Source organism: Dipodomys spectabilis, unplaced genomic scaffold (assembly GCF_019054845.1).
Source record: "Dipodomys spectabilis isolate Male_0828 unplaced genomic scaffold, ASM1905484v1 ptg000096l, whole genome shotgun sequence".
NCBI lineage: Eukaryota > Metazoa > Chordata > Mammalia > Rodentia > Heteromyidae > Dipodomys > Dipodomys spectabilis.
In genome coordinates, this window is record NW_024870773.1 from 15,737,770 (window position 1) to 15,764,027 (window position 26,258).

The window sequence follows — 26,258 nt, forward strand, 5'->3', positions numbered from 1 at the left end:
GTGGGGACCGAGGGGCACGGGTCGCGCGGCGTGGGGGCCAGGGGCGTGGAGCGCCTGCGGCGGGGCGGCCGCCAGGTGGCACCACGGGCCCGGGGTCCGGGCGCTCGGCGGGCGCGGGGCGGCGCGGGGCGGGGCAGGAAGGGGTTAAGGCGCCGGCGGAGCGGCGGCGGCGGCGGCGGCGGCGGCGGCTGGGGCTCTGCGGGGAAGCCCGGCGCGCGGGGCGCGGCGGAGGGAGCGGCGGGGGCCGCGGGGGCCAATCGGGCGGCGGGCCCGGCGCGCGCGGAGCCAGCCCCATGGAGGGAGGCGCGGCGCCCGGCCGCCCGTGACGCGCCCCTGCCCGGCCCGCTGGTGGCGAGCCCGAGCCGCCCGCGGCCCCGCGGCGCGGAGATGAGCAGGTCCGCGGCGCTGCTGCTCTGCTTGCTGGGCTGCCACGTCTGGAAGGCGGTGACCAAGACGCTGCGGGAGCCCGGCGCCGGAGCCCAAGGTCGGTGGGCGGCGGCGGGGCCGGGGGGCTTTGTGTGGCGCTGGGCCTGGCGTGGCGGCGGCGGCGGCGGGAGGCTCCGGGGGCCGCGTGCTGGCAGCGGCCTCTGCCCACGCCGCGGCCCCGGAGTGGGCTGTGCGGTGATCGCCAGGCCTCGCAGCCCCCCCCCCCCCGGGCCGAGCTCCCGAGGGGGCGGGGACGCAGGGCCCCGCGGGGCCGAGGTTCCCTGGGGGTGGGGGGACCGGGGAGGGGTCGTGACTGCCGCTGCGGGTGTCGGATCGGGACGCCCCTGCGAGGCTCTTCCCTTTATGCGGTGACACCGACACGCGCGGCTGCATCCATCTCCTCCTCGGCCCGGGGCCGGCGCCTACCGCTCCCCCCGCTCCGGGCCCCGGGCTCGGGTCCTGGGAGCCCAGCACCGGGGCTGCGCTCGGCCCTTTTGTTATGGCACGGAAAGGAGCGGCCGCCGCCCTGGGGTGCTCTCTCCCTGTACCCCTGGACCTTTGCATTAGCTTACTGCAGTTTCGGAAAGTTTCGGGGTTCTCCCCCACACACACACCCCATCCCACGTCTTTAGGGATTTTTTCCCCCCCACAGCGGCCCAAGACCCAGGAGAACGAATTGCAACTGGGAGGCCCTGGTGACTTATAGTAATAATAATAAATAATGATGATGATGGTGATAGCCATTTCTCTGCCTGTGTGTCGCTAGCTCGTGCCTTTTGTCTAATCTTTGGCCTCTGCGAATCTGCTTTTCAGCCTCGGGAGTATTAACGTGGTCCACCCGGAGAACGGCCACCAACCTTTTTCTTTTCTTTTTTTTTTTTTTAAGGAAATAAAAAACGATTTATCTGGGAAGAATTCTGGGGCTTCCTTGGTGAGCTTTAATGGAGACCAAAATCCTATCCTCTTGCTGGCATTTTCAAAAGTGGGGAGGGGGAACTGCAGATCTCTCCACCCCCTCTGGGCCTCGCTGGCTTGGAGACTGTACCTAGCAGCATGTAACAACCCCCCCCCCCCCCCCCATCCAACACCAGGAGGTGTGAACCCTGCAGAGTTGGCCCTCCACACTGAATGAAGGAGGAGCCACTGTGCACCCTGGTCTGGGATGTTGTGTCAGGGAGAAGAGACTCTGCCAGCAATCTGGGTTTCATTTGTTATCTACGTGTTGAATGAAAGGTTTTCATATCCACCTGACTCCCTTGCCGCCAGCTCTTAAAATGCATGGCTGGCTTCTCTAGTTAGCGGTAGAAATGTGATCGTTTCTGCCTTGAGTATAAATTTAGGAGTGTATGTGATGGAGGAGGGGACCATTGACAAGATACAGAAAGATCCCTGTATCTTCTCTCCTAGGGAAATGGATGTTGGTGGCATTAGCTCATCAGTGTGGAATTGTAGCCTCTTTCATTTCTACCCTACTGCCTTTTGGAATCATCTATTTGTGAATGATATTTGTACCTCAGTGAGGCCATTATTTTCATTGTAAAGATTGATTTTTTTCATTCTGTATTTGAAATAGCAATATATGGAAATATTGAGTTCATGCACTTACAAGGCATGGCTTCAATTAAAAAAAATCATGGTGGGGGGGGGCTACTTGATTTAAGTCTTAAGACCATAGTTTACTGAACTCTTGCTTGCCAAACTCCCAGAAATGGAAAAATGGAATATTCCATGAAGTGGAAGAGAAATGGTCAACGTGTAAGAAAATCTATGCATTGACTAGGAGTCTCTTAGTATGTGGCATGCTTTCAGTAGAAGATCCAGTATCTTGAATACACTTCTGAGATTATTTCTTTGATTGGTTATTCAGAATAAGGATAGCTTTCTAAGGCATCGAGCTCAGGAGCTCAGCAATCAGTCTTACTCTCTGGCATCTGGATTTTGAGCCAGTATATAGTTAAAGGAATGGACAGTTTTTCTGACATTTGAGGTCACCGTGAACCCATTGAACCCTTCAAAGTGTTTTGATATTTAATCATTCTCTATATTCTAACAGATCTTTAGATTGGTGGTTTCAGTGCAGACAAATGCTACATTTGATTTGAGTTGAAGATACTTAATGTGTGTACTATGAAGTAACTTAGGACATTCTTATTGGCATTCTTATTGGAAGAAAGGTTCAATGTTTACTTCTTCTGAAACCTGATTTGTAAGAGTTCTGCTTTTATTACAGAACCAACCTGAATCATAACTTTGAACAAACATTGTATACAGCACATTGTACAGCAGGGCTTGGAAATTGGGTGAAATTCAAACGTATGGATCATACACTAGATTCCAGGGACTAAGTGACCTCTTCTTTATTAAACAAAGCTTTATTATAACATCTGGAAAAACTAACATCTGCAACTTTTCTTGGCATTACTTTGCTGTTTATATATTTTAGATAAAACTTCAGGGTTAGCTGCAGATTCTCTCTGAATCTGCAAAGTGATTTGCGATGCAACAGTTAATTAGTTGCCATGTGAACAGGAACTAGTTCTCTAATATGATCGGGTGCTTTTATTAAGTGTTTTGTTTGAGTTGGCTCCGGAGCATTTATCGGCAGTTTTTGTGGAAATGCTACAGAAAGTGTGATTCCAAAGTATCAACCAACTCAGACTCACTGTGCCTCTTACAAACCTGCACTGAGGTGTCTGGAGGGAAGGGTGTGGAAGGGTGTCTCTCCAGAGAGTACGGGAAGCTGTGCACAAGGATGTAATTGTGAAACCCAATACTATTCTCTGTTCCAAAGGAAAGGTCAGCATTAGCTGAAGGGTTTCCTGCTCAGGCCTACAGTGTCTGATCTTTATTTTGTTGTTTTTAATCTAACAGTAAGGTGGTGTGCAATCATGTGCTAACTTTCCATTCATCTCTCATCTGTCACAGCATTTGAGTGAATGGTGGGCTACCTCTCTTCTTTTGAAGAGGTCTATTCTTGGCTGGACTCAGACTTCACAAACCAGAGCACTGTGAAGTGATGGGTTCTCATGAGGATTCATCAACAAGCTGATAATATACTATGAACATAGTTATTTTTACTTGTTTGTGGTGCTGGGATTACAATCTAGGACCTTTTGCATTCTGTGCGTGTGTGTGTGTGCGCGCGCGTGCATGTGTGTGTGCACACTTCAGTGTGCACTGGTCCTGGGGCTTAACTCAGGGCCTAGGCATTGTCCTTGAGCTTTTGTGCTCAACTTTGCTTATTTGGAGAGTCTCAGGGACTCTTTCACCTTTTCCTGCTTGGGCTAGCTTCCAGCCACTGTCTCCAGATCTCAGCATCTTGAATTGCTAGGATTACAGGCGTGAGCCACCTGTGTCTGGCTTCCTTTTACATTCTTGAATCTCAGAAGTATTCTAGCCAGGCGCTGGTGGCTCACGCCTGTAATCCTAGCTACTCAGGAGGCTAAGATCTGAGGATTGGGGTTCAAAGTCAGCCTGGGCAGAAAAGTCCGTGAGACTCTTATCTCCAATAAACCATCAGAAAACTGGAAGTGGCGCTGTGGCTCAAGTGGCTGAGTGCTCGCCTTGAGCTGAAGAGCTGAGGTACCCAGACCCAGAGTTCAAGCCCCACAACTGAAAGACGAAAAGAAAGTGTTCTACTCTGAGCTACATTCCCACTCCCCCCATACAATGAAGGCTCTCAACTCCTGCGAGCCTGGAGGATGAGTTGGATTGGAAGATTGGATTGTCCTTGGGCTTCGTTACAAGACATCAGTGACCCCTCTCTATTACCAAAAACATTGTTTTTCTTCCAGATGAGATCAGTGGGCTTGTGACTTCTCTTTTGTTCATATTCTCCCCCTCAAGTCGGCTCTGTTCCCTCCAGAGTTGACATTTCGGTCTGGAGGGACAACTTGGTAGCCTTCCAAACCCCTTGCCCAGATTTTAGGAAGATTTTATAACTCTTTGCTTGCTTTCAAGCTTTGCTCTAGATTTTGTGGACACATTGTATTAGTTATCTTTCTGTTACTCTAAGGAAATCCCTGAGATGGAGGGAAGAGTTACTTTGACTCATAGCTGCAGAATTGTTCACCTCAGAACAGAAGGCAAAGAAAAGCTTGTGTTTATAACAAAGCCCCTCCCTTCACCCCATTAGGCTATGATTCCATCAATGAAGTAATCCGCTGATGGATTCATCCATCAGGATCCAATCCTGTATTAAAGGCCCCCTTCTGAGCACTGGGGACAAGTTTTAATAGATGCAAGGATGGCATTGCAGATCTAAACCATAATAAACATTAACTATTAGCAACTAAAAGGTAGAAGAAAGTTCTCCTCAGATGTCATGTAGGTCTTCAATACCTTGAGATGTGAAGGGTCCCCTCTTTGGCTTGAATGAAGATCCAGTGGTCTCAGAGGCTTGGCCCACACTTAGATAAATGAGTCCCTCCAGCTCCAGGGCTAAGAAGCAATAGCACCGCTCTATTAAAAGAATACAGGAAGAGTGAAATCATGGCTCTCCTTCAATTTTCATCGCACTGAGTAAAGCTCAGTGGAGCCCAGGAAAAGGAGATAAATGACATTAGGCTGAGCTGATGGGGTCATTCTGGTGATTTGGCTCAAAATTGTCTCCAGGAAGGGAAAGAAGATGACATGTCTTGAGTCATCTCCCCAGGAACTGAACTCAAGAATGGAGACAACCATGAACCTTCTTGATTTCTGGATTTGAGATCCCACATTAATAAATAATGAAGGGAGAGAATCATTTAGTTGTAGAACTTGAAACTAGCATGTCTTTTTTTTTTTTTTTTTTGTGGTCGTGGGGCCTGAACTCTGGGCCTGGGTGCTGTCCCTCAGCTCTTCAGCTCAAGGCTAGTGCTCTACCACTTGAGCATAGCACCACTTCCGGCTTTTTCTGCTTCTGTGGTGCTGAGGAATTGAACCCAGGGCCTCATGCATGCAAGGCAAGCACTCTTCCACTGAGCCACCTTCCCAGACCCAGCATGTCTTTTTCCTCTCTGTTTTAATTTTGACCCAGGCTCTCTCCAACACTGTTTCCCATCACACACCATGCTGTTCAATGTTGTTCATGTTCTCCTTTACAGAAAAATGTTTAGTGTTTTCCAAAGTTGGAAGTATAAATTACTAAGTTGACCCTTTTAGCCTCTCTGCTTTTCCTCAATGTATGCTTCTCTCAGCTTTATCTTCTACTCTGCACCTGTTTAAATTGTCTACTCTGGAAGAGTATTCCTTTATTGTCCCCTGGCTGTGGCCGAATGGCCTCTGCTTATTTAGAAGTCCTCTCTCTTCTTATTTTACAACCCAGTCGGAAAAATAAATAGGAAGAGAAATGAACAGAATAAAGAGAACCTCAGTAAATGGCTCATCATATAATTAGGCAAGATACTCTGAATAAGATTGAAACTGACTAATCTTTGTGTGACAAGTCGAGCTATCAGTTGTCTATAAGATTTTTTTTCTAGATGGTTCTAGGATTTATCCATAGACGTTTGATTAAAGAGAGCATGAGCGTGCTGCACACTATGTCCTGTAAGTTAGACCGAAGAGGTCCTTCTGTCTATTAGGCATTTTTTAAGTGGTAACAGCCTAGATTCAGTGCCTCTGTGATTCCCATTGTAGAGGGAAGTTCTGAATAGTAGGCACAAAGACAGTTAGGTAACACTCCGAGGTTGTGTAAATTGCCTGGGAAGATAAGCTTATCAGACATAAATTTCATAAATTCAGAGCCAAGGATTGATGGCAAACACCTATCATGTCAACTACAAAGGAAGCGTAGGTAGGAAGATAATGATCCAAGACTGGCCCTGGGCAAAAAGCATTTGTCTCTATCTGAAAAGTAATGAAAGCAAATATGGCTGGTGCCCAGACGTAGAGCCCTTACCTAGCAATGCACAAGGCCCTTTGCTCCAACCCCAGTATCGATCAATGGATCATCTCCCTCCTGTCTCCTCTCCTCTATCCCCTTTTCCCTCTCCCTTCTTCCGCCTCTGTTCTCTCTTACACACATTTTATCAAGGACTAAGAACCCGTAAAATATATCTAAAATATGAAAAACACACTCAAGTATGAAAACTGGCAAGATCTTTTTGGAATCTTTGGAAGTAGCAAATAGCCTAGGAAAACTTTTTAAAAGATGTTTTGCGAGAAATACAGAACTTACGAAAGATTGTTTTGTGGTATTATTTTGCCTGTCTTATTACAAGGAGGGAAAAAGTGTTTTTTTGTTTTTGTTTTTTGTCACTTATGGGGCTTTACTCAGGGCTTAAGTGCTATCCCTGAGCCTCTTTGTGCTCCAGGCTAGAACTCTACCACTTAAGCCACAGTGTCACTTCAGTTTTTGAGTGGTTATTTGGAGATAAGAGTCTCACGGGGTCTGGCACTGGTGGCTCATGCCTGTAATCCTAGCTACTCAGGAGGCTGAGATTGAGGCATCATGGTTCAGCGCCAGCCTGGGCAGGAAACTCTGCAAGGCTCTGATCTCCAATTAACCACAAAAAAACAGAAGTGGCACTGTGGCTCAAATGGTAGAGCGCTCGCCTTGAGCTGAAGAACTCAAGGATAGTGCTCAGGCCCAGAGTTCATTAAAAAAAAGAAAAGACAGAAAAGAAAAGAGTCTCATGGGATCTTTTCTGCCTGGGCTGGCTTCAAACCATGATCCTCAGATCCTAGCCTCCTGAGTAGCTAGGATTACAGGCATAAGTGGTGCCCAGCTGGAAAAAGCATAGTTTGATGAAGGACAACTTTTTCCAAGTCAAGTGAACATTTTCATTTGCCTAGACTATTTTTTCTTGAGCTTAAAATTTGAATGGGAAAATGATTGAATTTTTTTTAAGAGGAGATGTTGATATAATTTTGGCAGCACTGAATAAAAGGTATCAATCACTATGGTTAAAGCTGTCCTCGGGCCAGGTTCCAGTAGTAGCTCATGCCTGTAATCGTAGCTACTCAGAGGATTGAGGTCTGAGAATCATGGTTCAAAGCCTGCACAAGCAGGAAAACCCTTGAGACTCTTATCTCCAGTTAGCCACTAGAGCTTTGGCTCAAGTGTGAGAGTGCTAGCCTTGAGCAAAAAGCTCAAGGACAGTCCCCAGGCCCTGAATTGCAGGCTCAGGACTAGTGTGCATGGGCATGTGCTTGAACTTATGCACATGAATGCATGTACATAAACACACACACACACACACACACACACACACACACACACACTTACAGAGCCATAAAATGACTCATGTTAGTAAGACTTCTGATAGTGAAACCAGACATAGCACCAGGTTCATGCTCTTCCTCTTAGTCCTGAGATGTTAGAGCATTACTGAGATTTGGTTCATCTCCCAACTCTAGCTTCCATCCCTTCCTACCTGGAGAAAAAGGTCTGGAAGTTCATCTTAACAAGATAATTCATACACATGTTATTTTGGATCTTAATAGTTCATTGTTAGTAACATTTGTTATTCATGTTATGATTTTTATAATTGATTATTCATAATACTTTATTCATATTTGGATGAGCACTTTCCAGGGTGCTTTATCAGTTGCTTTCTTAGGAGATAAAAGTAAAAGGAAAATTTAGATGAAAATTTAAGTCATGAATTAACTTTTAAAAAACAACCTCCCTGGGAGTTGCTATAGCAGTAACAGAGTTGCTGGATAGGATGGGTTAAATTTACTTTACATCAGTAGGAAAAAAGACTAGGATCTTCGAATCAAATAAAGGATGACTAGATGCGTGACTTGTTCACCCAAATCACCAGACCCATCTTGGGCTGCCCTGCTGCAGGAAAGTTTCTAGAAAGGGGTGAAAACATGGTCCTGCTGGGTCACGAGCTGGCCTGGCTGCATTAGGACAACTGTCGTGGTCTTTGGTAGCAGAGTTCAGATTTCTGAACTCAGATTTCTGACCCTCCTAGGCACATTTTGAAGGAAAATTTGGGATAGAGTCTCTGAGGACCATCCATCTCCCACTTGTGTCCCATGGTGGACTGACAGGCATCTGATCAGTCAGCCCTCCTGTGGATAGGGGGTCATCACAGGTTTTCCCCCAGACATTTAGCAGATGGACAACCCCAGGAATTATTTTTTAGCTAACTGGATAACACATTGAGAGTTAGTCCAGGCGCAATGAAGAAAGAAACATAAAGACACTTAGAGAACTTGAATTCCTTCAAGGGCCTTTGGGAGCATTTTATTTCCTAGTGCAGTCTTAAATTACCCCCACATTCCTGGGGTTCTGATACACATGATTCTGTCTGAGTTTTCTTTTTTCTTGCCTGTCCTCAAGCTTGAACTCAGGGCCTGGGCACTGTCCCTGAGCCTCAAGGCTGGCACTCTACCACTTGAGCCACAGTGCCACTTCTGAGTAGCTTATTGGAGATGAGAGTCTCATAGACTATTCTGCTTAGACTGGCTTCAAACCGTGATCCTCATCTCTCAGCCTCCTGAGTAGCTAGGATTACAGGTGTGTGAGCCTGTCCTAGTTTTCATGGGAACAGAAGTATGAGTACACATTGGCTTCACATGGCCTGAATCAAAGTGTCAGCCAAGCCCTATTCCTTTTTAGAAGCTCTAGGGACAAATCTACTCCCAGACTCACTGGTCTTAATAAGGGGGCCAAGTCCCTATCGTTTTGCTGTCTTAGCTTCATTAAGCTTCATTAAGCGGTCCTTGTTATCCCACCAACAACACACATGGACATCGACCCCACCTCAGTTATCCCGTTTGTTCATTTGCTCTATCTCTTGAGGATAGCCAGAGGAAGCAGCATGCGTTTGTGGGCTCCTGTGATTAGACTGGATCATGCTAGCCCCAGATGACAGATGTCCCAGGAGGCTGACCTCCTTGTCACTGGGAGCATCAAGGATCAGGGAGAAGATGACTCTTATGTGTCCTCTCTTCATTTCTCCATAGTATTCAGGGAAAGGATCTTCCTGTCTCTTTCCAGCCCGAGACTTCAGAACCTTGCGTGCACAGCACAGAAGGAAAACTTGTGATACCAAAAGGTGTATGTCAAAATGATGCATTTGAATTTTTACATTTTGAGAACTTAAGACCGACCTTTATTTAGATGCCTGTGATTTCATAAATTCTTTCAGCGGTAACTGTTTATAATAGCTCTGTTATATTAGGTGTTACATCCAGCGTACTACAAACAAGTATTCTCCTGGACATGGAAAAAAATAACAGTGGCAGCTAGTTAGCATGTCAGGTACTTGTGACCTTGTGAGTCACAAGATTACTTAATCTTCATGTCAATCCTAAGAGGTATATACCTCGTTCTCATTTTAGAGAATGGGATGCAGAGATGCTAAAGTCAGACAGTCATGGGCAGAGTTCCTTGTGTTACAGGAGACCGCCTGCCTTTACCTATAACTGCTTTGTGACTTGGAGGACTGAATCACAATATCACACAATTAACGATCAGCATGGCGTTTTACCAGTATACATAGAGGACTCTTCATGGTCCTGGTAACATTTATAAAGAAGGACAAAACTATCCCCTTGGTTTTTGGTCCCCTATTTGCCTTTGACCTTAGAAAATGACCTTGAACAGGCATTTGTTGAGCATCTCCTGAGAGCTAATCTTGGTTCTCGGTGCTGTGTAGGATCCAGATGTATTAAAGAGATAGGAAGCACACTCCAGTAACTCTCATAAGCTCCAAGGGAGGTCTACAGAGCGTGGTGGTGTTTGGGGTTACATTCAGCTGGGGCAAGGGGGTTCTGTGTTTGTCAGATGTTTACACAGTTGGGAAGAAGGAGGCTGGGAAGGATAGAGTTGCCTACGAAGCTGTGGGATATAATAGGGTTCACAAAGCATAATGAAGTGCCTTTTTCTCTTTTTGGCATGAAAAGGGGATTTTATTTGCTCTGAAGTAAGTGTGAAATATTAGTGGGTTTTTTTTTTGAAACTTAGTAACAAAAGTTTAATCTTTTTCTCTCTTAAAAAAAAGCTGTCTTTTTTTTTGCTTGTGCAGTGATCCAAAACAATTAACTTATAGAAAAAAAATGGTGTTTTTATGGTTTGTAGCTGTATTTTTTTCTGGATTGTTTCATGAAAATGTCATGCCAAAATAAATGGAATTTTACAGTGAATACCCATACACATTTCACTTAGCTTCTACATTTAACATCTTACTATATACCTGCCTTTATTACTTCCTATCCATTTATTCAGCTTTCTATCCATCTATGAATTATTTGGATGCATTTTAAAGTACGTCTCCGGGGTCAGTGTCTTTTCTTTCAAGTACTTCAGTATGAATATCATTAGTGTTCGATCATTATTTTTCTCATAGAAAAATTTACATACAAGGAAATACACAAATTATGTCAACATTTGCATACACCTGTGCAACCCAAAACCTTTCTTAAAGTTTATTACTGTCATTACAGGAAGTTACTCCATTCCTCACCTGAGCAAACGCTACCTCTGTTCTTTATGAGCAACAAAAGGACAAACACAGTTCTGATTAGTTACTTGCTGTTACTGGTGGTGGTGATTCTAGAATTTTCTTTAAGGGGAATCAGACAGTATATTCTCTGATGTCTTTTGGCTGCTTTGTTCACTGTATTGAGTTCCCTCCATGTTATGGCTTATAAGTATTGTGGTTTCTTTTTGTTTACATACTTTTAATAGATGGATTCTGAAGTTATTTCTAGATTTGTTCCTGTGAACATATATTCTGCAGTTCTTCCATACAAAGATTTTTTTTTTCATTTGCTCTTGAGACAATTCTTAGAAGGTAATACCTAGGAAGGTAAATGTTCAGTTTCATAAAAAACTAGAACTTTTTTAAGATTGGTTCTATACTGCCACCAGAAACACAAGATTTTTCTCTTGGTGGTGTTCATCTTGTTAGCCATTTGGAAGACAGATTTATTTGTATATATGTATGTAGATAGAAATATGTTGTATGAATAGTTTGCTTTTCAGATATAAATGGCCTGGATTTTTTTTTTTTTTGAAGAATGTCGATACATTTTTAGAAACCCAAATTGGAATTTCACTACTATGCTTACATTGATTTCCAACCACGCCTCAACGGGAGCTCTTCTTTTTCCTTGATACATTGTTATTCTGACCCTATTGCCAAATGGCCCCAGTGGCAATCCCGTGTGACCATGTAGAACCATGTTATTACGTGCCCATCATCTCCTCTAAGCTCCCTTGTGGATTTGCATGTGTGTGTGCACCTGCGTGTGCCTCTACCAGAGATGGAGAGTGAAGGGACAGGAGGGAAGAGAAAGTACCCTTCTCAACCCTAATATCTGCATAGTACAGAGTAGAATTTAAGGTGATAAGTGACTATGTCCACCAATGCCTGGCTCACTACTGCCCTGTAAGTGGAGTTCCCCACCCCACCCCAACCCATTGCCTTTTCTGGCTTCTTTGGACGCTTCATAGACAGATGGAATTGGTGGTGGAAACAGTCCTTCTGTTGTTTTAATTAAAGTAGAAGTTTTATAAAAGGGGACATGAACCAGATACCAGTGGATCGCACCTGTAATCCTAGCTACTCAGGATCTGAGTGAGGATCAAGGTTCGAAGCCAGCTCAAGCAGGAAAGACCATGAGACTCTTATCTCTAGTTAACCACCAAAAGACTGGAAGTAGAGTTGTGGCTCAAGTAGTAGAGCACTACCCAGCAAGAAGTAACTCAGGGTCAGCATCAAGACCCTGAGTTCAAGCCCTAGAACTGACCAAAAGAAAGTGGTGGCATTTTTCTTTTTGAAGCTTAGAACCCTTTTTTGTTTATGTGCTCAGGAAATGCATCCTTGAGTCTCATTTCTGTTCACTTGGGGTTGAAAGTGACAGAAAGCCATAACCTGGTAGTTGCTGGTTCATCTGTCCTTGTGTCAGTATTCCTGATTTGATCAACTTTGTGGCTATTCCCACTTAGGAAAACAAAACAGTGTTAGAGACATGCCAACCCCCTTCCTCCAGATATTCTAACAATTCCTTAAGGATGGCACGGAAGAAACGACTTGTGTTTCATGGCATTTGATTTTTAATACAGTCCCAGCAATAGAATTCTCCAGAGACTCGAGGTGATGGGCGTTGGGGTGCCACCTTTGGAGCCAAGTTTTTTGTTTTGTTTTTTTTTCATTTCTTGCTGAGATGGTGGAACTCCTCTCTGTTGCCTACCATCTGTTCTCTGTGTTCTATGCACACACCATAAGGCATCTGGGGAAGGGATAGAAAAGTCAATGCATGCTACTGGTGAGGATGGAGCATTCTGGTCAAGTTGGTGGCCCATCTGCCCAAGCACCAAGAGCCCTTTCAACAAGCTGCTGAGCTGTCCTGGGCCTGCCTGGAGGAGCCTGGCAGTCCACCGTGTGTCCAAATGTTGCTAAAAAGTTAAGTCCCCTTCCTGTACACAGTAGACTTTCATAGATACATTTGTTTCCTTTAACTATAAACCTGAAGACTGCCAGAGCAGTCTTTATCTTTATCTCAGGGGTTTTTTTTCTTTGTTTTTTCCTCCAGGTCAGAGCTTAAACTCTAGGCCTGAGCACTGTCCCTGAGCTTTTGTACTCAAGGCTAGCACTCTACCACTTGAGCCACAGCTCTACTTCCAATTTTTGTGCTTAATTAGAGATAAAGAGCCTCAGACTTTCCTGCCCAGGCTGGCTTCCAACTGAGATCCTCAGATCTCAGCCTCCTGAGTAGCTAGAGATTACAGGCATGAGTCACCAGCACTTGGCTCCTTTATCTCTTGATAGAGTAAACTATTCTAAACAGCTTTACTTAAGTTGATTGAATTATCGGGTATTTTTTGTTTTTGTTTTTGATTTGAGAACTGACTATGTAGCCCGGGCTTGCCTCAAATGCCACATCTGACCTCTTCTGCCTTCCTACCCCTGGGATCCTTTTAATGTACACTGTATGTTTTTCCTTGGGATTGATTCTTGTGCTGGAATCAGTTGGATTAAAAGCTGATGAAAGGATCTCCCCATATGCTTCCCGCCCCCTTCTTTTTGAAAGCTTTTTTGCCTCTTTTTAAATTTGAAAGTGAAATGACTGCTTATGCTGTCCTGATGTGTCTCTCAGCATCTTGATGGAAATCTGTTAGCTGCCATATCCAGTATTAAACCTGGGCATTCTAAATTAATGCATGGGGGGGAGGGGGCTTTGGGAGAGATGGGGGAGAATCATAAAGGGGAGACAGTGATCAAGATGGATGGTACTCATAAACTGACATGTTCAATGGAAACCCCTCTGTACAACTACTTGGAGATAATAAAAATAAAAGGGAAATAACCAAATTAATGTATGTGGCAGAAATCTTTAGATACTAAGTAAGTGACACTGTTAGCTCAGGGGTATAGTTTCTGTACACACAGCTCAACAGTGGTTATTAATTGAAGTAAACCTGCTCAAATCTTCCTATTTTTTTCCTTGGCTTTCTCTCTTTTTGCTCCTTATTTGTTGGCAGTATTGGGGTTTGAAGTTGGTTCTGAGCTTGCCTACCCTCTACCTCTATCTAGCCCTGTTTTGTACTGGTTATTTTTTGTTGGATGGTGGTAGTCATGGGGCTTGAACTCTGGGCCTCTGTCCCTGAGCTCTTCAGCTCAAAGCTAGCACTCTATCACTTGAGCCACAGCACCACTTCCAGTTTTCTGGTGGTTAATTAGAGATAACAGTCTCACAGAAGCTGGGCACTGGTGGCTCACGCCTGTAATTCTAGCTATGCAGGAGGCTGAGATCTGAAGATCATGGTTCAAAGCCAGCCTAGGCAGGAAAAGCCATGAAACTCCTATCTCCTGCTGAGGGACAGTGCTCAGGCCTAGAGTTCAAGCCCTATGACCGACCAAAAAAAAAAAAAAATAGTCTCACAGACTTTCTTGCCTGGGCTGGCTTTGAACCGCGATCCTTAGCCTCCTGAGTAGCTAGGATTATAGGCATGAGCCACCGGCGCCCAACTTGTACTAGTTATTTTTTTCAGGTAAGGTCTTGCTATCTTCCTGGACTATGATTTGTATATTTTACACTTCCTATCATAGCACATGTGCTGCCATGCCCCACTTCTTTCTTGGAGGTGGAATTTCTTGGACTTTTCTTCCTGTGCTATATTAGAGCCACAGTCCTTCCAATCTCGGCCTCCCATGAAGCTAGGACAGTAGGCATGCAGCACCATGTCCAGCTAGGATTACAGATGTGAGCCTCTGGTACCTGACACATCTTTCCCACTCTAAATTCAAACCCCTTAGAGTCCACAAGGGAGAGGACTGGCAAAGATGAAGGAAGTTGTTGAGCCTTCTTTATTCATCCATCTATCCATCTACCCTTCTACTCTTTGTACGCATAGTATCATTATTATAAACATATATAGTCCTTTGTAAATTTTCAGGAGCTTTCAGATCCATTATCATTTAAATGCTCACAGTCTTGACAGGTATTCAGTGAAGTCTTTTTTTCTTTAGTCCTGGGACTTGAACTTGGGGCCTGAGCACTATCCCTGAACTTTTTTTGTTCAAGGCTGGCACTCTACCACTTGAGCCACAGTTGGACTTGTAGCTTTTTGGTGGTTAATTGGAGATGAAAGTCTCACAGACTTTCCTGCCTGGGCTGGTTTCAAACCATAATCCTCAGATCTCAGCTTCCTGAGCAGCTAGGATAACAGGCGTGAGCCACCAGTGCCTGACTTGAGAGACTATCATTGGAAATAAAAAAGTGACTTGAATCCTTGAGCACTGATTGCAAGTGGAGACCACAGCCAGCGCTCCCTCCCTTGTCCTCTTGCTTGGTCTGCGTTGATAGTGTATGCGTTCACGCTGTGCTGTTGTGATTTCCACCCAGGGAACGCTGATCCCAGGCAGCCCTTTCCTGGGCAGCCCTTCTCATAGCTCCCAGGCCCCCAGCTGGCAGTGTAGTAAGTGTTAGCAGTCACTTGGTATGGTCCCCGGTACTGGGGATGCAAAGAATTAACACCTCGCCTCTGCTTTCCAGGAACTGAAGCTCCCCTGGGGGAAGCAAAAAAAAGGAAATCGAAATAAATTCAACCCAGTGCTGTAGGTAAGAGCACATTTGCAAGAAGAGAGGAGGCAGGAAGGGTGGTCCTGGGTCGGGGCTTGCCAGCTGGGATCCCCAAGCATTGTTAATCACGTAGAGAAGGAGTGGAACTCCCTTGCTCAGGCCACTCTGCTATTTGTGTGGATCGCAGTAACTTTTGGCACGACAAGGAGCCATGACGTCATCCACAACCAACATGCCCACACTTCCATAAAATATTTGGGGGGGGGGGGAGGATGGGGGCTTTTATTTGTGGGATTTTTTTTTTCTTTTTTCTTGTGGTGCAGGTCCTGGGACTTGAACTCAGGAGGCACTTTCCCTGAGCTTTTGCTCAAGGCTAGTGCTCTACCACTTGAACTGCAATGCCACTTCTGGCTTTTTTGGTGATTCCTTGGAGACAAGAGTGTCATGGACTTTTCTTTCCGGGCTAGCCTCAAACCACTCTCCTTAGATCTCAGCCTCCTGAGTGGCTAGGAACAGTTACGAGGGACCACACCTGGCTATTTGTTTTTGCAAAATCACCAATTGCTTAGCTTCTCAGTAAACTCTGTGATTAGTGGTTGTTATTCTAAGCTAGGGAATTGGTTGCTGTGTCTGATCTAGCTTTTTCTCTCAAGTAATTATAAATCTTCTTTCTCCATTTAATCCCATTTGATTGATTCATCTTCAGCCAGATATTCCAACATCAAAAGGATCTGCCTTTTCCAGGGAAGCTTACCCCCACCCCAGCCTCCTCTGCTAATCTCATACAATTTATTTAGAATGTGATTCATTGTCTTTCTACCTGGTCTCTTTTCTTGCTTTCCTTATTCTTGTTTGTGAGTGGGTTTTTTTTCCAATTATGTTAACTGAAAAGTAACCATGTTATATAACAGGCAAAATGGACAAAAATTTCAATCTCTTTTAAAAACAAAACAAAAGACAACAAGAGAAACTATGAAAATGGCTGAGCAGGGCTACTTAACGATCTTTGTTCATATGAGGGTTATGAAATGTGCACTGTTTATCTTTCCGAACGGTAGAAGTGTTACAATTAAGAAGCTGATGTGTGCTATCTGAGTGATGGAGTAGGAATGATTTTGTTTTTTGTTCCGGGGTGGAGGGGGGGCGGAGATAGCTAGGTGCTGAGGAGCCACCTCTGGTTCATCAGGAATGAATGCAGAGTTCTCTTCCTTCCCTTCCTTTGCCCTGGCAGGATGTGAAAGAGAAGATGGATGGAGGCACGGAGAACCTGTGTAAGCGCCATTCATTTATCCACCCATTCACTGGCATTTAAGGCCCCCCTCCTGTTTGCCAGGCAGTATAGAAATAGACATGTGATCTGTCTGCCTTTTGACTTTATTATATGTGGTTAGCCCTTCAGTTTGCAAATTGGTGTCTTAGGTGCAAGAGCACATGCCCAGACCCGCTGTGGAACACCTGTCTGTGTGAGTGTGACTCTGTGGAGGTCTAATTGTGAGTCATTTTTCTTGATAATAGGTCTAAGCGACTTCCTAGCTTTCTATGAAAATTCAGGTTTGCTAACAAGTAAATTGACTATTATCACAGGAAGAAACGCCAGGTGAAGGTGCCGTCACACCTGTCATCCTTAGCTACTCAGGAGGCTGAGATCTGAGGATCATGATTTGAATCTAGCCCCCAGGAGGATAGTTCATGAGAGTCTTATCTTTAGTTAACCACCAAAAAAATCTGGAAGTGAAGCTGTGGCTCAAGTGATAGAGTGCCAACTTCTAACAAAACAGCTCAGAGACAGCACCCAGGCCCTGAGCTAAAGCCCTGGCATGCACGTGCGTGCACGCACTTGTACACACACACACAGTTATATAATTCTGTCTAACATTGATGTGAGAAATATTTTCCTTCTCCTATCTTAGTGATGCAACTAGAGCTAGAAGGCAGCGTGAAGCTAGACTATTGTTAGAATTAAGCCTTCTGGAGTCAAAGTTAAATAGGACTAAAAAGGATTAATGAACTGTAACATAACGGGAACAGCATTTATAACTTCTTCTGCCTACTTTTCTATCTTGCCTTTGGCTAAGGGATGACGGTCCAGATAGCTGGTCTTGCTCTCCTCACACCTCTCTGTGTCTTTGAGTCACCTGGGGACCTTGTTAAATTCAGCATCCCTCTTGAAGTGGGATATTGCTAGGCTGTGGACCATATTGGAAAGGTTGAGACTCTTGTACATCAGATCCTGATGTGTAGAGACTAACAGATGGGCAGGCCCAGACATGGTTTGGGAAGTCCAGCTCCCCTTGTATTCCCTGTTAGGCTGCTGCTGCTGCTCCTGCAGACAAGCAAACAAGACACTCCTTTTGCTAGATACTTTTAACTTCTCAACTTAAGAAAGCTACCTAGGCCATGTGCCAGTGGATCATGCTTGCAATCCTAGTTCCTGAGGAGATTGAGATCTGGAGGACTGGGGTTGGAGGCCAACTCAGGTAGAAAAATCTGTGAGACTCCAGAATAACTAGTAAAGAGCCAAGCTGGAGGCATCACTCAGGTGGTAAAGCACCAACTGCACAAACTACTAAGAAGAAGACCCTAAGTTCAAGGCTGGGAAGGTGGCTCAGTGATAGAGCGCTTGCCTTGCATGCCTGAGGCCCTGGGTTCGATTCCTAAGCACCACATAAGCAAAAATCCAGAAGTGGCGCTGTGGCTCAAGTGGTAGAGCGCTAGCTTTGAGCTGAAGAGCTGAGGGACAGCGCCCAGGCCCAGAGTTCAGGCCCCACGACCGGACCCAAAAAAAAAAACAAAAAAAAACCCCTAAGTTCAAACCTGAATTCTCCCAGAAAGAAAAAAAAAAGATTAAAGAAAGCTACCTAGAAATTTTCATTCATACCTTATTCAAGGTGTAGCTTTAGGAGCAGTGAGTGATGATTTGAAAGTACATTAAAGGATAAAAGAAGAACTCTAAGACTTGTGATCATACAATGAAAACATTCTTACTATGTACATAATAAATGTGATCCAAAGCTCCTGGTGATGTGTGTTGTGGTTTGAGCAGCTCGAGTCTGATTCTAGGCCACGTGCAATGCCCCAGCATGTAGTCTGCACCCCCACAACCTCTTTGAAGAAGCAGTAGAAATGCTGACATTGTCCTGCTTCTGATGTGTGCTTGATACTGAACTACCACTCTTAGGGCCTGTTCTCTTTGAATGGAGCAATGGGTTGTCCAGGATGCCTGTCTCTAGGTTTGCAACTGGGATTTCAGTGTTGTTCTGTGGCATCTTGAATTGCTCATTTACTGTGAGTTGTTTGGGATAGTTTAGAAGAGCTGACTCTTCACACACTCGAAGTGTATGATTTTTTTTTTTTAAGGGAGCTGATGGGGTAAAAAGACATGGGTTTTTGCATCATATGCAGCTAACAGAGAGGCAGGCTCTCCAGCTGCCCCTGGCTGTGCAGTGTCCTCTTTGTTCCCCCCCCCCCCCCATTCTCCCCGTAGAAGGTGGTTCAGACACTGCTGAGGCAGCACAATTCCCCTGTAACCTTTTAGCAATTTTTCTCCTTGGAGATTCTCAGCTGTCTGTAGAGTCCCACAGGCCTGTAGAGGAGGAGCCTTGAAAACCATGATCTGTGTGAGTGCTTGTCTTAGTACCTATGGAGCTTTTGTTCTTGCTTTGTGTTTCTGAATGGAGTGGCGTCCCCCTAGTCCTGAATGGTGGGGGCCACTCATCTCTCTGCCTTCAATGGGGGCTGGCCTTTCATAGTCTTCATTGGGACCATTCTTTCCTCGGCCTCCCCTACAGTGGAGGAAGTGGCCTGGGGTCTAATCTTGCCTTCCAGAACATCCTCTTTACCTCTGGGCCTTCAGTTTCTAACTGGCACCCAGATGACCTCCTTCTTGACCACCAGCCTGTGCTGTCTGGCTCTGGCTCTGTCGATTGTTCAACTCTTCCTGCTTTTACTGGACAGAGTCATTCTTACTCCTCTTATCTACTGTACTTGGGAAGCCATCTGTGGTCCACCTGCCCAGGTCTGGGTGCTCCCTTTGCTGGTTATTCCACAAATACTTGCTGAATGCTCAGGCCTCCTTCTAGATGCTGAGCACACAGAAGAAAAACCTCACATCTCACTTCCCTTTGTTTGTACCTGATGTGTGTGTGTGTGTGTGTGTGTGTGTGTGTGTGTGTGTGTGTGTGTGTGTGTGTGTGTGTGTGTGTGTGTGTGTGTTCCTGTCCATCCTCTGTATCCATAGATGCTTCTCGCTCATCTGGTACGCTGTCGAGGACCAGATCTGATCATGTGCATTTCTTTCCTTCTCTTTTCTCCCGTTTCTGTGCCTTTCTTCTTCCCATCTTTCCCAAGAGCAAAAACCAGGAAAGAGAGCTTCATAATTACAAGATTAGAAGGGTCAAATTACCTCCTGGACTCTGTTTTCTGGGTAGGTTGTGGAAGTGTTTGGTGTGTGCATGGTGATGCAAGGTGTAGGCTGAATGCTTCCTTTGTGTGATGGATGTGCTCAGCTGCAGCCGGGCAACAAAAGTTTCCTTTCTGCTGTGTTCTTTGTTCAAGGCTGGAGAACTCTGTTCTTTGAAGTCACTGTGAGAAAGGAACACTCTACTTATTCTTAATGGTCCCCATGCCTAACTATCAAAGCATTTTATTGGGTAACAAACACAGGGTTTGCAAATATTTTTCTCTTTAATATTGTCATCACTGAAACAAAGAAACAAATGCAATAACAATGTCTTGGTAAATGCAAGGGCCCAATGCTAGGTATTTTATTAGGGGGCTGATTATGCCTAGGATTTCCAGGTAAAGTATAGGACTCCCAGTTAAATTTATATTTCAGCTAAGCAGTGAATGAAAAGAATGATGATTTGGGGGATCAAATCAAGGGCCTTGCACATGCTACTTTTACCACCAATCTACACCCCCAACTTGAATACATTTTTAGGACGAATATATCTCAAGTATTGAACAAGACGACTTTTTATTACACTAGCCAAGTATAGTGGCTCAAATCTTGTGATCCTGGCTACTTGGGGAGATGCAGGTGAGGTACTTAAAGAAGTTTGTGAGACTCCATCTCAACCAGTGACTGGGCATGATAATGTGCTCCTGTATTCAGGTATGGAAAGGACAATGGCTAGGTACACTGGTGTACATCCATCACCCCCAGAGACATGAGGAAACACAAATTAGGAAGATAGTAGCCCAGGCCAGCTGAGGCATAAGATGAGAAAATAACCAATGCAAAAAGGGGCTAAGGATGTGGCTTAAATGGTAAGAGGGCCTGCCTAATAAGAGAGAGGCCCTGAGTTCAACACCGCCCAGTACTGCTAACATAAGACTTTCTATTATACTAGAAATTTATTTGCCATGGTGCTGGTGGGTCATGCCTGTAATCCTACTCAGTAGGCTAAGATCTAAGGATCATGGGTTTAAAGCTAGTCTGGGCAGGAAAGTTCATGAGACAATAATCTCAGTTAACCAGCAAATAGCCAGAAGTAGAATTGTGGCTCTAGTGGTAGAGTGCCAGCCTTGAGCAAAAAAAGAAAAAATTAAAAAAATCTAAGGGGTAGCACCCAGGCCCTGAGTTTACACTCCAGTACTGGCACAAAACAGTAGTAGTAATGCCATGATTATTGTTGGTGTTGGAGGGCTAAGTGAAGAGATTTTAAATGATGGTGGCTATTAGCTACAAATAAAGTTATACATAAGAAAATAGGTACCACGGGGCTAGGAAGGTAACTTAGTGGTAGAGCGCTTGCCTTGCATGCCTGAGGCCCTGGGTTCGATTCCTCAGCACCACATAAGCAAAAAGAAAAAAGCTGGAAGTGGCGCTGTGGTTCAAGTGGTAGAGCGCTAGCCTTGAGCTGAAGAGCTGAGGGACAGCGCCCAGGCCCAGAGTTCAGGCCCCACGACCGGACCCCCCCCCCTTCCAAAAAAAGAAAGAAAATAGGTACCACATTAAAATTGGGACATTTTAAAAGTTTGTAGTAGTTCCATCTCTTTAAACCTTTAAAAAATTAATTACAGTAACTAGTGAGAATGCATTCCTTACAGATGTCATTGGACTCCTTTGTTTTGATTTCAGGTACAAATACATAAAATGTGAGGTCTCTGCTGTGAATTTATATATGCATGGGCACAAATAAGTATAATAAAGGCAAGAGATGTCAAAACAGGCATGATACCATGTCTATTAGCCATGATGACAGAAGCAAGTACTGTAATACAATGAATGATTTAGCTAGTTGCTAATTCCTCTGTTACTTGGCACTTGTATAGGTGCCCTTCACCTACATGTCTGGTTTTTTGTTTTTGTTTTTTTTTTTTTTTAATTTTATTTTATTTTATTTGAGAACATACTGTACAGAGGGGTTACAATTACATGGTCAGGATAATGCATACATTTCTTACCAAGCATTGCAGCCTCCTCCTTTGTTTACCCTTCACCTCCCTTCCCAGCCTCCCCCCTCCCCCCCACCCAATCATACCCCCCTCCCCCCCCTCCGACATTGTAAAGCTGGTTTTGACATGACATTTTGTACTTCTCATTGTTGCAACAGGTCCACCTGAATCCTTAAACGACTTGTTTGTCCCCATCTCCTCCACATGTTATACTGACATCAAATATAGTGAAAGCGGGGGTTACACTGTGGGGGAGGGACATACAAAGCAACCAAGAAATAATCTTATAAATGCGTTAGAAACACACGCATGAAAGAAACAAAAACATTAAAATACATATTTGAGGGTTCGTTTTCCTAACATCACCTTCTCTGACTTTTTCCGCTTGACTCATACCTATACTAGATATTGCAAATAAGGGAAACCATGGGACCTATGTTTCTTTGGGCCTGGCTTACTTCACTTTACATGTCTGGTTTTTATCCCTGCGCCTGCAGTGATCTTTTCCTCAATGATTTTATGTCTGAATTAGAACTGTGTAATTGAATGTCTCGAAATTTTTAAGCATATAAGACTATTACTACTTAATCTTATGTTATATAGTCTTACATAATATATAAATATATTATCTATTTATAATACTTTATGTATTTTATTTGCAAATCTTCTTTTGAATATGAAAAATTCCAATGAGGACTTAATTTCTATAGCTCTAAAAGGCTGATGGTCAGATCATATTCCTCTGAATCAGACTTCAGGATTAATTCCAAAGTGCATTTCCCAATAAAGTCGTTTAATTGGACTGTTTATGTGGTATGCTTGCCAAAAAAAAAGAGTGTTTTGCTTTTTAAATAGAAGTTTATTTATATCAAACTTGGATAAGTGAGCTGTAACAATCCTGAAAGAGGGCTTTCCCCCCTACTACAAATTTAAAATGTTGGGTATTCTTCCTCCCATTTTCCCCAGAACCTTGGATGTATTTAAAGATATTATTTGGCTGCTCTTCAATTTAAGCTACCAAAAAGGAATCTGGTGATATAAAGTATATGTGTTAATTCTCTGGACAGTTTAATGACAGAGTATGAAACTGTAGATTAAAAAATATTGCTGGGCCCAGGTGACCCATGCCTATAATCCTAGCTACTCAAAAGGGTTGAAGCCAGCGTTAGCGAGAAAGTTCATGAAACTTGTCTCCAATTAGCAAAAAAATCTCAGAAACAGCACCCAGGCTGTGTATACCTCCCGCCAGGGTTCTGTGTACTCCTGAATATCTGTCCTTCCAGAAAGGTTTCTGAACCACTTTTAAAAGATAGATATATTTAGGACCAACCTAACTCACTGTAGCTGTTTCCAAAGCGCGGAGGTGGGCCTCTGGGCACTATTTAAGTAGTTGTGCACAGGAGTTGCCATTTAGCAAAGCAATTAATGAGTACAATATGCCTTGATCAGTGTCACCCCTTTCAACCTTCCTGCTCTCTGCTATGTACCCTTTCCCTCATTTTTCTTAATTTTGTAGGATATACATTGGATTCTTGTCTGTGTTTCCCCCCTTTTCTCTTCATTTGTCCACCCTGACCCCTTGGCTCCACCCTACCACTTTTGAGTACCTACTTCTTGATGTTTTTAATTTGCTGAACTTTGTTTTTAATTTTACTTTATTGTAAAGATGCTATACAGAGGGGTTACAGTTACAGGAGTAAGGCAATGAGTACATTACTGGTCGATCATTGTTACTCCTTCCCTTGTTGTTGACCCACTGTCCCTTCCCTCCCCCACCTTCCACACTCCTCCCCATCCCCCCCCCCCCCCGAAGTTGTAAAATTTGTTTCCAATATACTGTCCTGTGGGTTGTTGAACTTTGATTTGGGCTTTCTAAGGAACTCCATTATTTATCTCCCTTGAATCTACTGTACTTCCATTAATACATGTATATACACTTGCTAACCACCCAATGTATTCACTTATAAGTTTGTAAGCTAAATCTAGTTTCCAGGAATATGGTTTTAATTTATGCAAGTAGTCAAGATTCTGACGACATAAGTTGGTCTGTTTGAGTTCCCATAGTACACTGGGTGGCCTGACAGTGGAGGTTTATTTCTAACAGTACTGGGTGCTGAGAGATTTCCAAGATCAAGGTGCCAGCTTGAGTTTCTGGTGACACCCTCATCCTGGATTGTGACAGCCATCTTCCTACCAGTCATCACATGGTATGGGAGGGATATCTGTTTATCCACCAATCCTAGTGGACTAATACCTGTGGGATTGACATCTCTATCCACCAATCCCATTGAACTAATATCCTACCCTTTAACTCCATTGAATGGGAATTTCTTCCTAAAAAGATAGCCCATTCTCCAAATATAGTCATGTTGGTGGTTAAGACTTACATACTTGAAATAGGGAACATAAGCATGTCGTGGTATACATCCATCAGATGACCCAGGAGAATCAAAAGTTGCAAGAATTCTAGCCAGCCAGGGCTCTCAGTCACCGCTTAAGCTTAAGGGTTTGGGACCCAGCTGTGCTCCTCAGGCTCAGAGACTGGGATTTCTTTAGCGCAGTTCAGTCGCTCTGTGAAACGCTTCTCATTAGATGCCAGTGAGAATTTGGGAAGCCCAAGATGTCCACTCTGACTAGTCAGGTCATGAATACACACAGTTCCTCAAATAAATGTGTAAATGGAGGGATTGAGGAGGTGAAAAAAAATGTGCCTCTTAAATGAAATCTTGGGGGAGATTTGATTTCCAGCATCAATTTCCCATTTGGTCACATGAAAATGAATGAGATAACGTACTCATTTTGGACAGAAACAACCCTAAACCGGAGTGCTAATGCATGGTAGAACTGAGAAGATAGGCAGGATCCTGCCCAACTCCCCCATGGTTAGAACAGCCCTGAAATCTTTGAATTGAAGAACCTGTATTTTATTGTCCTGGTCTACAGGAGTTCCCTACAGTCCTTGCCTTCACAAGTATCACTGCATAGAGAAAAATCCTTTGGTCCTTGTGGGTGTACTAACACCTCTAGACTTGATTGGTATTGTAACTAAAACGATGTTTATGTCAAGTATGTCAAGCAAGTTCTGCTCTACCTCATCCTGCAAGCACAGAGATTACAGGACAGGTCCCCATTTCAGAAATGTTGAAGTGAAGTGGTAAAGGGACATCTTCAAAATCTAAGGACTAAGGTCTTGGTGGTCCCCAGAAAATGTTTCTGGCCATAACTTTGAACTCTTGTGTGCTGAAATCCCTTGAATTTTTAATTATTAGGTGTCATCATCTTCCCATGTATGTAGGAGGCAATGGACTTCGCAAATAAAGCTGCACCATTTGTACCTTAAAAGTCAAAATGATACCCATAAAAACAATAAAAATGAACAAAAACCAACCTGTCGGGCACCGGTGGTTCACTGTAATCCTAGCTACTCAGGAGGCTAAGATCTGGGGGATGGTGATTCAAAGCCAGTTTGGGCAGAAAAGTCATGAGACTCCATCTCCCGCAAGTGAGCAAAATGCCAGACTAGAGGTGGTTCAAGTGGTAGAGCACCAAACAAGCAAACCCAGCAAGCACACAGCCCCGAGTTCAAATCCCAGTAACATAAAACAAAAAACTGTGTCTACTGGGGCTGGGAAGGTGGCTCAGTGGTAGAGCGCTTGCCTTGCATGCCTGAGGCCTTGGGTTCGATTCCTCAGCACCACATAAGGAAAAAGCCGGAAGTGGCACTGTGGCTCAAGTGGTAGAGCGCTAGCCTTGAGCTGAAGAGCTGAGGGACAGCACCCAGGCCCAGAGTTCAGGCCCCACGACTGGACCCCAAAAAAAAAAAAACTGTGTCTACTGCAGTCCAAACTTGAATCAGGAGGGACATTCCCAAGATACCTGTCACTTTGGGGGTACAACTTCCTGCCTGAATGGTGGTCTCACCTCATAGTATGTCTCTGAAACATTCCCTTGGATGAACTCTGTTTTTTTTCATGTCCTAAAAAGCAGTCTTTTTGCTATTCCCCTCCCTCTCCGAGTTCAGCAGTGTTGACTTGCATAAAAAATCAGAGATTTCACTGTCACTGAAGTACCTGTGGCATCACGTGCTGCATTAAGTTCCTCAGTGTTGGGTAGGAATGGAGAGGGCACTTGCAGAGAGCTTAAAAGTGTCTCCATCCTGGGCTGGGAAGGTGGCTCAGTGGTAGAGCGCTTGCCTTGCATGCATGAAGCCCTGGGTTCGATTCCTCAGCACCACATAAGCAGAAAAAAAAAAAAAAAAAGCTGGAAGTGGCACTGTGGGTCAAGTGGTAGAGCACTAGCCTTGAGCTGAAGAGCTGAAGGACAGCACCCAGGCCCAGAGTTCAGGCCCCACGACCAGACCAAAAAAACAAACAAACAAACAAAAAAAAAGTGTCTCCATCCAGCTCCAGCCAAGGTAAATGATGATGAGAAATTTGAGTCTAGGTAGGAGAAAGATGAACCTG

General features: G+C 44.4%; 1 protein-coding gene across 1 annotated transcript in view; it reads left to right on the forward strand.

Annotated features, from left to right (window-relative positions):
• Positions 1 to 292: 292 nt before the first annotated feature.
• The window catches only part of Fam171a1 (family with sequence similarity 171 member A1), a 99,415-nt gene continuing 73,449 nt past the window's right edge, over positions 293 to 26,258 (forward strand). The window contains exon 1 of the mRNA XM_042686073.1: positions 293 to 484. Coding sequence (XP_042542007.1) covers positions 388 to 484 — 97 coding nt within the window. The 5' untranslated portion in view covers positions 293 to 387. The remainder of the gene's footprint in view (positions 485 to 26,258) is intronic.